This window comes from Colletotrichum scovillei (genome assembly GCF_011075155.1).
Source record: "Colletotrichum scovillei strain TJNH1 chromosome Unknown Contig00007, whole genome shotgun sequence".
Taxonomy (NCBI): Eukaryota; Fungi; Ascomycota; class Sordariomycetes; order Glomerellales; family Glomerellaceae; genus Colletotrichum; species Colletotrichum scovillei.
In genome coordinates, this window is record NW_023336265.1 from 2,449,509 (window position 1) to 2,462,697 (window position 13,189).

The 13,189-nt window shown below is 55.0% G+C and overlaps 4 protein-coding genes across 4 annotated transcripts; 2 read left to right on the forward strand and 2 right to left on the reverse strand.

Moving 5' to 3' along the window:
• Positions 1–274: 274 nt before the first annotated feature.
• HER10_EVM0003087 (uncharacterized protein) lies at positions 275–1,090 on the forward strand (the record flags this gene model as incomplete). Its single annotated transcript, XM_035472773.1, has 1 exon — positions 275–1,090. One exon carries the CDS (start codon positions 275–277, stop codon positions 1,088–1,090), a length of 816 nt encoding a protein of 271 aa, XP_035331324.1.
• A 207-nt stretch (positions 1,091–1,297) lies between these two features.
• HER10_EVM0011954 (uncharacterized protein) lies at positions 1,298–6,766 on the reverse strand. The gene is made up of 2 exons (XM_035481362.1): positions 6,037–6,766; positions 1,298–5,981 (listed from the first exon to the last, which is right to left on the reverse strand). Exons 1-2 carry the CDS (start codon positions 6,331–6,333, stop codon positions 1,371–1,373), a joined length of 4,908 nt encoding a protein of 1,635 aa, XP_035331890.1. The 5' UTR covers positions 6,334–6,766; the 3' UTR covers positions 1,298–1,370.
• Positions 6,767–7,438: 672 nt separating this feature from the next.
• Positions 7,439–11,099, forward strand: HER10_EVM0004409 (uncharacterized protein). Its single transcript, XM_035474057.1, has one exon. The coding sequence runs from the start codon at positions 7,772–7,774 to the stop codon at positions 10,952–10,954; it is 3,183 nt and encodes a 1,060-aa protein (XP_035331412.1). The 5' UTR covers positions 7,439–7,771; the 3' UTR covers positions 10,955–11,099.
• A 100-nt stretch (positions 11,100–11,199) lies between these two features.
• On the reverse strand, positions 11,200–11,988 carry HER10_EVM0003206 (uncharacterized protein). Its single transcript, XM_035472890.1, has one exon. It carries the CDS (start codon positions 11,727–11,729, stop codon positions 11,484–11,486), a length of 246 nt encoding a protein of 81 aa, XP_035331336.1. The 5' UTR covers positions 11,730–11,988; the 3' UTR covers positions 11,200–11,483.
• Between the last annotated feature and the right edge of the window lie 1,201 nt (positions 11,989–13,189).

A 13,189-nucleotide genomic window follows, 5' to 3' on the forward strand; every position in this document is an offset into this window, starting at 1 on the left:
CATTGTGCTGCGGGTATTCAAAGCAGATTCTTTGTGTTTTCGGCCTCCATTGAGTCCCATGAGCCTTGGAACCCGTTCAGAACGCTCCGACGAGACCTCGGTATCGAAGAACAAAGGCCCCGGGATCTCGCACCAGGTATTAATGTCCGCGGTCCTGCGTGTCATCGTCACCCAACCACGTCAAACTCAACTTTTCCCATCTCGCAAGATCAAGTCAGTTCAGCACACTGCTAGCCTCATCCGTGCTTCAGAAGTCGAAGAAAGCTGCCAAATCATGGCCCCTCCTGGCGAAAAAAGATCAAAAGATCGCGCGCCCTCTGGCCCGAAGAAAGTGAAGAACCGTAACGGCCCGAACATTGGCACTCAGAACGCACCGGACACGTCGGTCCTCGGGGGCCAACCCGAAGGGTCACGGCGACAAGAGGGCTCAAAAAAGAAGAATACCAACGCCATCGCAGACTTGCCAAGAAGGTCAGCAGGAGGCAAAAAACCCCACCATTGTCCATCAGGAGAGCACAATAGCGACAGGGCTTGCAGAAAAGGCCGTTGTCTTATAAAGTGCTCTGTATGCGCCTCCAATCGCTCTACGTTCGGAGGATCGAAATGTTGGGTTTGTAAGAAAACCGAGATCCGTCTGGCACAGATAGAAGAGAGGGAGGCGGGTGGTATCGCCAACAAGGCGTTGCTTCCTCGGCAACGGCCTACGCGCGTCACTAAAAGGGGGACGTGGCTCCGTATGGGATCCCTCGGGCGTCACTACCAGGTCGCGCGGGCCAATCGGCTCCGGAGGGTCATCTCGGAGAAGGCTCTCGAGGACCTTCCCGAACACACCTACGCCAACACGGCTATGGACGTCTGCTTTACCCCCAGCGTGATCGAATCCGACACTTACATGGGCGATGTCGATGACGAGCCTGATGACGAGCCGAACCTTTCCCCTGTCGACACCAGCTTGGATAGCAATGAGAAATTGAGATTCATCCCAGAAAACGCGGGCGTTGTGTGTAACGAGGAGCAACGAAATCAACGTGTCCGGGATGCCGAGGAGATTCTTAAGCTTGTTCGCGAAGGTCTTCATAGGCTTATTTGAGTGCGTGAAGGATTCTCTGGTTGGTCTCATGGTGTTACGCGGGTTCACGGGTCGGTAGAAGTTTAGCAATTTGAACGTTTCTGCTTTTTATCATCTATCTACTGCCAATCCTTTGGCATTTTTTCATGCTCTGTTCCACACTCTCTAGAATGTGACTTTTTACAAGAAACTACACTTTCATCTTTCTCATCTCACGTTTCTTCTTTTCCCTTCCCCCTTTTCCCCTTGTAGTTCAACATGGTTCTCTCAACCGCATCACCCCACAAGAGACCCAGCTACCTTACACCACATAATCCGACTGCCCCCTCTTCGCCCTAGAATCATGGCCCAGGTAATCGATAGGGTTACGGCACAGCGGGCACGTGTTCTGGTTACTGCTCTGGAACCACTTGTACAGACAGGTGCGGTGGAAGAGGTTCTTGCACGTGGAGCACCGCTTGTCGGGCATGCGCTTGTCGGAGGAGATGATGGAGTAGCAGATGGCGCACTCAGACTGGCCCTTCAGTGCGCCGACAATGTTTCGCCTAAAGGCGGAGAGGCCGTCGATGATGCTCCCGTTGGAGAAGGTAATCACGCCCTGCGTCGTGAGAAGCCAGCTCTGCCACTTGCGCTCGTTGACCGCGACGCGGTTAATTCCGACGACGGCGACGCCTTCGATGGGGTAGCTCGCGGGCACCTTGACGGCGATGGAGGCCATGCTCTCGTCGATTTCGACACCGGCCGTGATTTCTCTAGACGCCTTGCTGACCTTTACAACGAGCTCTTTTTCGTCGTCGTCGGCGGGCGGGTCTTGGGCGGCGGCCCAGGCGGCCACCTCGTCGAGCGCGTCCGAGACGATGATGGGGGAGAAGTAGCGCGTCATCCAGCCCTCGACGGCGATGCGCGTCTGCTTGGAGCGGCAGTCGAGGTACCACGTCTTGAAGAGACCGGGGGTGTATTTGAGAGTGAGGTAGTAGAGGTGGACGAGCAGCCAGTGGAGGTTGCGCTCGTCGGGTTCCGCGTCGGCGAGGGAGACGCTGTAGGAGGTGAGGTGCTGCGTCGTCAGGCCCTCGCGCTCAAGGTTCAGCGGGTGCGCGGCCGAGTGGCCCAGCACGTCGAACGTGAAGTCCATGAGCGGGGCGATGTAGTTCTCCGTCTTGAGGTGCTCCGTGTAGTCCTGGCGGACCTTGAGGGAGGCGGTGCTGAAGGCGTCGAAGATGAGGTGCCACGAGAGCAGGTAGGAGCGGATGGCGAGGGGGAACTGCGCGAGGATCTCGTCCGGGTAGCGGTCGAGCGTGGGCGCGTCGAGGAGGAGGGAGAGGAGCTCGTCGGGGAGGCGGGCGTCGGTCTTGTCGAGGAGGACGTTGACGGAGAGTTCCTCCTGGCGCGCGGGGAGGGCGTAGTGGAGGAGGTTGAAGGCCGCCGTCTGGATCGAGCGGGAGTCCGCGGCGATGAGGCCGTAGAGGTCCGAGAGGTCGTTGATGTGCTTCAGGGGGATCTTGTTAACTTGTCTGCAGATGATGGCGTCGACGATCTCGAGGGGCTGTGTGGTCTTTTCGCGGTCGAGCTTGAGGAGCTCGATAAGGGAGAGGGATTTTGTCTCGGCGAACTCCTTGATGGCGTCCACGAGGTCATCGTTTGGCTCCGACAGCGTCTCCAGGGTGGTCATGAGCTTCAGTGATGCGTGGATGTACGGCAGCGAGTCGTCGAGACGGTCGTCGGAGGCCCTTGCCCAGAGTGCGGTGGAGAACTCAATCGTCTTGTCCCAGTACGAACCGTATACGTCCTTCATGCATGGAAGTAGCCTCTGTAGGGATCTACAGATCTCGGCTGACAGCGCGGGTGTGAGGCTGGGGATGTCGTCCATCCAAGACGTGATTTGGCGAACGGCGAAGACGATGCGGTTGTTAGCAACGGGAACCCCGCCAACCTCGTACACTTGCAGGCATGCGTTGAGGAGGACCAGGATAAGCAGCGTCTTTTCGGCCTTTTCAGGCTCAACACTGGCGCCCGCAATGTCGCTAACAAGACGGTTGCACAGATTGTTGATGGCTTTTGATGACTCTAGACTCTCGCCGAAGCCGGCGAGCACAGCCGTCGCCGCCAGGATCGTTGGTGGTGTGGCCTTGAGTGTGGCCAGCTGGTTGATCTTCTCGTCCCCGGCAGCAGGGAAACCGTGCTTCTCTGCAAGGTTCTGGAAGAGGTCGCTCAGCGCTCTAGAGCTGTAGACGCCCAACGGGGTGAGTTCCTTGGTCTCCTGCGTCATGATGGCGATGAGACCGTTGATCAGCTTTGTAGAGCCAGTCTCCGAGCCGTCCCTCCATCCCTTGGCTTCGTCGACAATGGCATTGATGGTCACGCGGGTGGAAGAGACGAATGACTCGGCAGAGGCAAGCGCGTCTCCCATCTCGAGGTTCAGGAACAGCTTGTTCTCATCCATGAGTGTAATCTGGTCCGATACCATCTGAACCGCGACACAAAGGAGGTAGAGCAGCTCAACCTGGAAGCTGTCAGGCAGACTGGAGACCGAAATATCCGATGACAAGAGCTTGGAGGTGTAGGATGCCATTCTGGCCGGGATGGAGAGGCCATCTCGGTCTCTGCGCACACGAAGGCGCTGGTCGGACTCAGTAGGTTGAACGAGGAAATGAGCGCCAGCCAGACCGCTAGTAATCGACAATGACGGGTTGAGCTTGGCCTGGAAGAACTTTGAGAGCTGCTGCATCCAGATGTTCGTGCTCGGGAACAAGTCCTCGATGGCGACAGACCCAGCTTGGGACGCCTGGAGGGCTTGTTGTACCAGTGTATCGACGCCAAGTGACTGTGGCCCAGCGTCTTCGAGGTTTCTCTGGATAATGGTGACGACTGGCGATACCCCATCCGCGGGCTGTTCCAGTAGCGCTCTCAGCGAGGCCGCACGGGAAGAAATTGCCCTGTCGTTTAGTTCGGCAAGTCCCAGCAGCTCAGTCACGACCGCCATGTGCGTTGACTCGTCTTGCGACAAGAGCCCAGGCTTGTTATTCGCAATTATCTCCAAGGAGCGAAGGGCCTGGCTAGAGTGCTGCTTGTCTTGCGACAAGGCCGACACGCTGTTGTCTAGCAATTGCTTGGCGGTTGAGTCGGCGATGGCATTGTTGGCAAAGGCGGCCTCGAACAGACTCCAGGCATCCAACTCTCCGCGGGCTGTGCTGGAGCACTTGGACTCGATGAACTTTTGGAGCTGCTCGTGTGATTTAGAGAGCTCTGACGCTTTTTGGTTTGCAATGAGACGCTCGATGCCCCTAATGGCCTGCGAGTCACCGGACAAGCTCAACAAAGCCTCGATCCAGGTCTTCCAGATACCGGCGTAAGTTGCATTTTGTCCCTCGAGAGTGCCCAGTGCATTGACGCAGTTCAGCAGATCGGAACCAGACCGTGACAGAATCAAGACATCCATGCGATCTCTGCCTTGTGTTGACAGGAATTGCTCCAGAGCTTGAGCAGCTTCCGCGTCTCTCCACACGCGCGGAGCGTTCTTGCTCGCGCTGTAGAGCACTGCAGCTGCTCCATATGGCTTGAGATTTCTCGTCGCCAGTAGGTCCACGCTGCATTTAATGATGGCCCTTGAAGGCTCGATGAAGAGAGTGTCTGTTGGTTTTGCCTTTTGAACTTGGCCAACGAGGGTGAACCAGCGGGCGCCCTCGGAAGCAATAGCCTCTTGAGACTTTTCATAGTCCTTTGAGACCTCTGGGAGTGAGTTGGATATTCTACCACAGAAAGCCGACGAGAGCAGCCCCAGCTTGTCGGTTGTTACCGCCTTAAGTTCCTCGGATGATGAGCCGACAGAGACCTCGTACACTTCGCCTAGCACAGGGAGTCGTCCGTTTCCAGCAATCTCCCATAACGAGTTTTCGGGTGTGGGTAAGAGGAAGTGCTCAATTAGAGGGAACAGATGTTCTTGAACAAGTGTTGCCCTCTCACTGTCGGAAGGAAAGTTTTTCAATAGATGCTTGGTAGTTCTGGCATAGCAGGTCCACGCCGCGGTAGCGTTCATCCGCGGTTCCTCTCTGCTTGTAATTCCCGTCCTCATTGACTTGAGCGCGTCAGCTGAGGCATCGACCGTGAAGAGATCAGTTGGGATGGCCTTGATTAAGTGCTCGAGGTGCTCCCAGTACTTGGCGGAGCTGCTCTGGGAACCCTTCTCCAAGAATCCATTCAGCCTAGTGATCGGGGTCTTCTTCTCGCTTGAGCTCGTCCAGATCTCGGGGAACTTGGTCGTCAACTTCGTGAGAACTCTGACGTATTCGACAGCCGATCCCACTTGACTGCTCTTGAGTCCCTCGGCGACGAAAGTCTTCTTCAAGCGAGAAATTTGGGAGGATACGGAGTCGAATCTCTTGTCGAGACAGGCCCACAAGAGCTGACACGCGGTTTTCTTGACCGAACTGTCTCCCGTGACCACACTTTTCCAGACCTTCTCTTCGGCGAAGAAGGTATCGTACGCCTCCTCTTCCTTTTGAATGTCGGTCGACTCGAGCTTTTGCAAGAGACCAAGGACAAGGGAGAGACTTGCCCCTATCACCCGGAGGTATTTGGCCTCGGCATCGTCGGCCGTCGTGGATCGTTCGTCGCTCAGGGTGTCCTTGGTCTCTTGGATAGCGTCGGTCGCATATGTCAAGATCTGTGACTGGCATTTGTTCCAGAACAGCGCGACCTTTTCTGGGCTGCTGAGGAACGAGGAGAGGCCATCGTTGGCTGCTCTCGACACAACTCTATCCTTGTCGTATAAGCCAGCAAGCCAGGTTCCGACAATCTTAGGGACACGCTTTTCCATGCGCTTCCGTGCCGACTTCATCAACTCGAACTGTAGGGTGTGGGAGAGTTCGCGGACGCGGCGGGAGTTGTCTATCGAGATGCGAGGGTATATTTGAACCTACACAAATCAGTACATGGTCGCCAAGCTTTACAAGATTCTGGGAATAGCGTACCCATGCTTCCAAGATGGACTCTTCTACACCTCCTTCTACTTCGAATGGGTGAGCCTGTACGTAGGCGAGGAGGTCCTCGAGTGCCTTTGCTTTCGTTGTGGCATCTTTCTTGAGGGCGTTCTTGAATGCGACAACGACGTTCGCATCGGATATGGAGGTCAAGTTGGGAGGCTCAGAGAGGTAAGATAGGCCACTACCGCCGGCAGAAGAGAAGCCACCGAAGCCAGCAGGCGCTGGACTGCCGAAGCCCCTCGCAGCGCCGGATGATCGGCCGCCTTTACCAAAAGCACGCGACATGATCTAGTGTGAATGAAGGTAGTGTTGAAATACTGCTGTTGGGATATCGGTGTAGCTCAGATGCACGAGTTCGCGCGGCGCAAGAAGGCAGCTGGAGAGCTCGAATATGACGTTGGCGGGGTAATTACAACGGAGGTGCACAAATGCCAAATGCGAAATGCGAAATGCGAAATGCGGCGGGCAGGGCACCACCTTAATTTCCTTGTTCGAAATATCGGAGATAGATGAGCGAGAGGGACTGATGGCGGAGATGGGTATGCAAAAGTCTATTAGAAAAAGAAAGGCTTTCTCCGACTGAATCGTCCCCCAAGGTAAGATAGTGAATGCAAAATGATGACCAAACGAAGTCGAATCCGAAGAAAAAGTTTGGGTCGCAATCGAAGAATGTTGCGCCGCAAATGCCTCTACTACGTAGGTACCTAGCAGCACCGAGTTGACTCAGGCCGAGTGAACAATTTGAGCCCCGGCCAATGTGCAACAGCGGCGAATGAAAACGGACGAGATGCCCCGCCAAAGCTGCCTCTGATGATGCTGTCATCGGTACCTGGTCCAAGCCTTTTTCTCTGTCTTAGGTAAGCGTGTCTCTAGGTACTTACAGACAGCTTGTCTTAGGTCAGCATTATACACGTGATTCACTCGCTTCCTGGCTTCACCCGTGCACACTTGCATTCTTATCGCCCACTTCTTATCCATTCGCGTCGATTGGGCCGCATTTATCACAGCTCCAAAGTGGTAAGACATGGTGCTCCACTTTCCAGCCACTGGCGCACCTCTGCAACTGCGTCACTGGCCAGTTGCCCCAATTCGGGGTCGTTCGGCGGTTTCAAGCGTTCCTCGGGCAAGAGGGCCACTGTCCGCAAAGGCTTACCCCGCAAACTGCCCTGCTGAAGGCTCTCCACCTGGGCGTGCACCTCAGTGGCCCTCAGCCCACGGTGCCCACTCGGCTCACTGCGGGAGCAGCGCTAGGGAGCGGTAACTGTGGATCCCACCTCTCCCATTGCGACCTACCAGTGTCCCAACCCGGCCAGTGATTGCCGCTTGCTTGCTGAGGTGCTCCCTCTGGCCCGTCAATACCTCTTGAACTCTCGCTACCTCTTTCCTTCTAACCTTGCTCGCCTCTCTCTTAACATCGCCGAGGTGGCGGATTGATTCTCAATTCTTACCTTTTCAACTCTTCGTTTCAAGCAACATTGCGACGTACAGCCTACATGCGGGTCGTGATACGAGCAGCTTCCCCCCTCACTTCTCCCTCGTGTAAGTCGTTCCGGTTTATTCACGTGCGCTCGAGTCCAAATACTCGCTGGCCGCATTTGGCCGGCCACTCTCTGCCCTCGAGAAAGCACGACGCGACCGCGCTCGCTGGATTCATTTTCCGCTGACTCCTGCATGGAATTAGTCTCGGGACCATGGTAAAGGCACAAAGCTAAAATCCATCGTCATGCTCGCCACCGTTTCTCGCTCCTCGCCTCGGGCGGGCGGTCTCTACCCCGGGAGAGCCTCCACCGTGGGATCACTGGTATCCTCGAACCAGACGCCCGTGAGGGCAAGCCACTATGGCCAGACTCGCGGCTTCCGCTTCGGTGCGTGGTCATCCTACTTGGATCCCGAGGTCCAGCGTCAGCTGCGTCTTCGTCAGCGCCACATCAAATACAAATACATGGAATCGATCAATCGCAAGCTGTCCTGGGACCTAAACTCGCGTGCCCAAGACTCGAGAATCGTGATGAAGAAGATGTTGGCTCAGTGCTGGATCAGACAAGGTCATACCCGCTCTGGTGGCAGATACGTGAGAGAGGAAGACGTGAAGAAGGGTGGATCGGGCGAAACCCCAGGCACCCGACCCGGCCAGAACATTGAGGATGTCGAGCGCAGTGCAATCAATGCTCTCTTCTCCGGCAAGCGCGCTAATCCGTTGGAATATGACCTGTGGCAGTCTCCTCTGCAAAACATTCGCAACTATCTCGGTAGCCAGACCAGGAGCAAGTATACGGCTGCTGCCGGTCGCGACGTTTCGCCCGACATCGACCCGATTACGAACCGAAGAATGCACTCCTCACACGCGCCCCAGTCGGTGTTTGATAACTCTTCGGACAAAAATACTCAAGAGCCCTTTTTCCCAGACGGGGTCCCCCCCGCCGACGAGCTCAAAGAGTATGGCAATGTCGCCATTGACAGTGCCCCATGGGCCGAAGCTGGGTCCAGTAGTGGAGTTGTGGAGACCCCGCAATATGCGGATCTCGACAAGTACAAGCCGGTCATGGATGAGAAGCTTGATGCTAAGCAACTTTCCGAGGAGCCGAAATACGACGACTTGGGCAAATACACACCGGTAGGCCTCAAAGATTTCTTGGAAGAAGTAGACGCTACGCCTAAGTATGAGGACCTCGGCAAGTATGCCAACCCGACACTGAACGACCGCCCTCCCGAGGAGCTCTCCCAGCCTGCATACGAGGACCTGGACAAGTACCGTCCGGTGATGCACAATGAGAATGCCGAAGTGCCGGAGCCGTACGAGCGATATTCGGATTTGCACAAGTATGGCCCCATCATGCATAATGAGAAGGATGTGGTGGAGGAGAAGCAGCCCTACGACGACCTCCACAAGTACGGCCCAATCATGCATAACGAAAAGGACGTCTTGGAGGAGACGCAGTCATATGACGACCTCCACAAGTATGGACCCAGCAGTTTCAACGAACCTGAGGGATTACGCCCCCGTTCCGACGAGGAGAAATCAAAAGACTACGACGACCTTCACAAGTATCGCCCGCATTCTTTCAACGAGCCCTCGGGTCTGCGCCCCGTGCATCCCGAGGAAGCCTCCAAAGCTTACACTGATTTGGACCAATATGGCCCCATGTCGTACAACGAACCTCACGGACAAGCTCCCATGCACCCAGAGGAGGCATCCAAGGCATACGCAGACCTCGATGCCTACAACCCCGTCGGCTGGAATGAGCCGCACGGCAAACCACCAATGCACCCAGAGGAAGCCTCAAAGCAGTATAAGGATCTTGGAAAATACTCCGAGGAGTTCAAACGCGGTGATGCACCGCCACCAGAGGGTGTTATTGCTGCGGTTGAGCCTGAAGAGGCGGCCAAGCACCAGCCTGTGCAATACAACGAGCCCGAAAGCCAGCGCCCTAAAAATGACTGGGATCAGAAAGCTTTCGACGAGGCCAAACAGTATGAATCTTTCCGCTACAATGAGCCCGATGGCCAACCTGCCGCCGTTGTTGACCCTGTTTCCAAGGGGTTGGGTGACTTCGATGCGGAGATCGCTGCGAAGGCAAACAGACGCAAGTCTTTTGCTCAGGCGTCAGAGAAGGAGAGAGCTGACGATTTGGACTTGCTCCGAGCCAGCGATGTTCGGGCCAAAATCCCGACGTCCTCGGGCCAGTCCCGGAGAGAGTACAGCACAACGAACAGACAGATTCTCGAAGCCGATCTTCCCCGATATGCCGTGAACTGGGATATCTCGAGCAAAGCTGCCCGTATTGCAGTGCGCCAGTCTAGAAACAAGGCGTGGGACCATATTCCCTCCAAGAAGGAAAACCTTACTGGCAACTATGTCAGGGACTTCCCCGAAGACTTTTCGCGGAACTGGAACGACATTGTTGCGGCTGCCACGGATAGTCAAAAGGTTGAGGAAAGCAAAGACCAAGACGAGGTTGAGGCTGCGTCCTTTGATGAGAGTTTTCCGAGTCTGGAAAACAAGTTGGAGCCATCCCTGGACCGGTCGTCTTCCTTTAGGACTACTCGCATTGCGGGAAAGAGAGGTCAAATTGACCAGTATTCAAAAGAGCCTCAGGGCCTTGAGGTGAGCTACTCCGAGGAGTGCGGTGGCAAGCAGACCTGGCCATCCTACGTCCGCACATATGGAACCGTGACGGACGCCATGACCAATGCCTCTTCAACCGCACAGGAAGCGGTTTCCGCTGCCAAGAGCCAGGGTGTGGTACCTTCGACCGCAGCCGAGGCACCCCGGGAGCCTACCATTTACAAGATTCTTGCCTACGACCCGACGATGCAGGCCATCAACACAGCCGAGACCACGTCGGTCGTGCCCGACAGCGCAACACCGCTGACGCCAGCGGAGGTTATTCTTCGGTTGTCGAACCCAACCAAGTTCTTCCCCTACTTTAGCACTCTGCAAAAGGAGGGATATGAGATTGTTTCCGGAAGCGGAGACGTCCTGGTATTCCGCAAGGTCCGCGAGGCAGAGACGGCATCCAAGGAGCAGACTGCTGTCTCCTTCGCCCCTGCGATCGAGAAGCCGACAACATACCAGGCGCCAAAGGTGAACCCCATCGACATGATGGGGAGCGACCCCGTAGTACCAAGCGCTTACTCTTCCAGTCCTACAGGCTACCTCAACTATGATTACCCCGGAGCGGAGACAGCAGAGAAACCCCCGCCTCCTTTCAGCCCGCTGAGGAGGCGCAACACGATATCCTGTGACAGCCAAGACTTCGAGCCTCCAAAGCGGCCGAAGAGGAGCAGGGCCAAGAAGGTTGTTCTTGGCGCCGTATGGGTCGGTGGGATTTCTTACGCGATCGGTGTCGTTGGGGAGTATTTCAAGACTGGAGGCAAGGATGGTCAGGGGCCTAAGGGTTTGTAGGCAGACGTCGTGAGGAAGGGTTCTGCGGATATTGATTTGGGATTTCGTTGGGATGGATTATATACCTTTTCCGGTTGTAGGATTCGGCTGCCATTTGAGCCAGGCAAACTCTCCATTGTATCAGTAGCATGCCCAATGATGCAACAGTCACTTCTCACTTTCGTCTCAGGCTGCTGCGATTGACGCAATTTGAGTGACTTGTTGATTCTCTTTCACAAGCGGCACTTGCAAACAAAAAGGTGACATCGGAGCCATATGGGATGATGCGTATTTGATGATACAACCTAGTAAAACAATTTTTTAAACGCCATGCCTTCCTAGCCATTCGACGGCGACTTCATCCATGCCCTCCTCCGCACCAATCTTCATGGGGATCGCTTCAAGGAAATCTCGTCTTCATCAACACACCATTCCCTCTCAACACCACCATCGCCCATCCATTGTCATTAACCGCAGCATGTTGCCAATTCTAAATTTCACATCTGTGTTTTGCACAGCTTTTCCCTCATTGTTTTGTCGTTTCCCCCCTTTACGAACGCTCAGTGAACCCAGGACCAGTCTTCACGTCCTCAATGTGACTCATCTGCAGCGCGCGCTTCTGGTCCTCCTGATTCCAGCTCTGGCGGCGCTCGAAGGAGGGTTTCCAGCTGTTTGTCGTGGACTCGACGATGGCGCGCGGGGTTGTGGCTGAGGGGGAGGATTGCTTGTTGGAGGAGGTGGTTGGGGAGGTGGTGTAGTTTGAGATGTCGGGTTGGGCCGTTTGTTCGGATGCCATTTTGAGAGCTGTTGGAAAGTTTGGCTGGTTTACAAGGTCTCTTGAGGCTTGGGGGTTTGTGGGGGGTTTATGTGGATGTTGGAAAGGTTGATGTTTTGTGTGATTTGAGGTTTTGTTTGGTTTGGTGATGTAGGTGAGGCGGAAAGCATAGGGTGTTTTATATTCGGAGTCGTTGGAATGTAGAAGGTTTGATTACACGGCGACGGGGTGCAGGGCAACGAGACCGAGATGAGCATCACGAGAGGAGAGAGTGGGGAAGTTGAAGAGGAGGAATGAGATTCTTTTAAACTTCCCATGTTACCTCCTCCTTTACCATACGTTCTTTCCTTTACCACTTTCAGGGTCCAATGCGCCTTTGAGATTTGGCGTTACACGCACACCACCACCACACCACCACCCTCTTTCCGGATGTGTTTAACCTTTTTTTTTGCCTCACTCCTCCTCTTCGCCTTCCTTCTCGGCGATCGTCGCTGCAGGAAAACGATTCTCGAGAAACTACCTTGCCTTCTTTACCTACCTATCTACCTGCCGTGCTCCCGCGTTTTGATGATACCTACGCCTGTCTAACGCAGAGATGACGAACCCCCCTCAGCTCTGAAAGGCCCCGTCAAAACATTCGTCTAACAACAAGCAGACGCCAAAATATGCATGGATGCATGGACACTAGCCTCGAGAGGTGTGGTGATTGAGAAATCTTCCTGTATCAGACGACGATTAGCCCCAGCAGAGGCTGAACGCACAACATCATACCCGGTAGCTCCTCTGCCTCTTTTCGTTACCTTCCGTTGGCGGTGAAGTAGGTAGGATGGGCTAGCTAGCTAGCTACCTACCGCCAGAACATATCGCCACTGAACATCTGTGGGATCGTACTCCCGTATGTAATCGGCACCTCTCTTCACACCACAAACCCCTGTCGTCATAAAACGGTCTTCGAGCATTTGTCTTTCGACCATCACCCCCCTTCCACTCTCAGATCAGCACACAAGGCGAGGATGCTCAGGATGATGCACCTCCATACGCCTTATTACGTGGATGGCTTCGACTAGGTATTGCCTCAGTCTAATCGGCACCGAATCCTACGGTACGGTAGAGACCTATGCGCTGCCTATTCACACTCTGACAACACAAAACCATCACCTTACCCACGGTCTGTTCACTGAGCCATCGAAGGAATCTAGATCAACATCCAGTCAGTCCATTCAGGCAATCCGAGAGCGTGCGTGCAAAGAGACATTCACACCACCATAAATCCACCTTACACCCCAGAGAAACAAGAGCAACCACCGCCGTCATTGCGGGGTAGGTTCGGGGGGGCCCAGGCCCATACTAAATTAGGCTTATCGGACGTTATCAGTCAAAGAGGGTCCGTGCATCGAAGTTAGTCGGCCCCACACAAGCTCCGGGATCACCGCGCGAGCAACGAACGACATCACGCTGCAGATTCCGGCTTCCTTTCGTCT

Coding starts and splice junctions, on each gene's coding strand:
- HER10_EVM0004409 (XM_035474057.1), top strand. CDS start 7,772: ATGCTCGCCACCGTTTCTCGCTCCTCGCCTCGGGCGGGCGGTCTCTAC.
- HER10_EVM0011954 (XM_035481362.1), bottom strand. CDS start 6,333: ATGTCGCGTGCTTTTGGTAAAGGCGGCCGATCATCCGGCGCTGCGAGG. Junction 5,982..6,036: donor AGTCCATCTTGGAAGCATGG/GTACGCTATTCC, acceptor TGATTTGTGTAG/GTTCAAATATACCCTCGCAT.
- HER10_EVM0003206 (XM_035472890.1), bottom strand. CDS start 11,729: ATGGCATCCGAACAAACGGCCCAACCCGACATCTCAAACTACACCACC.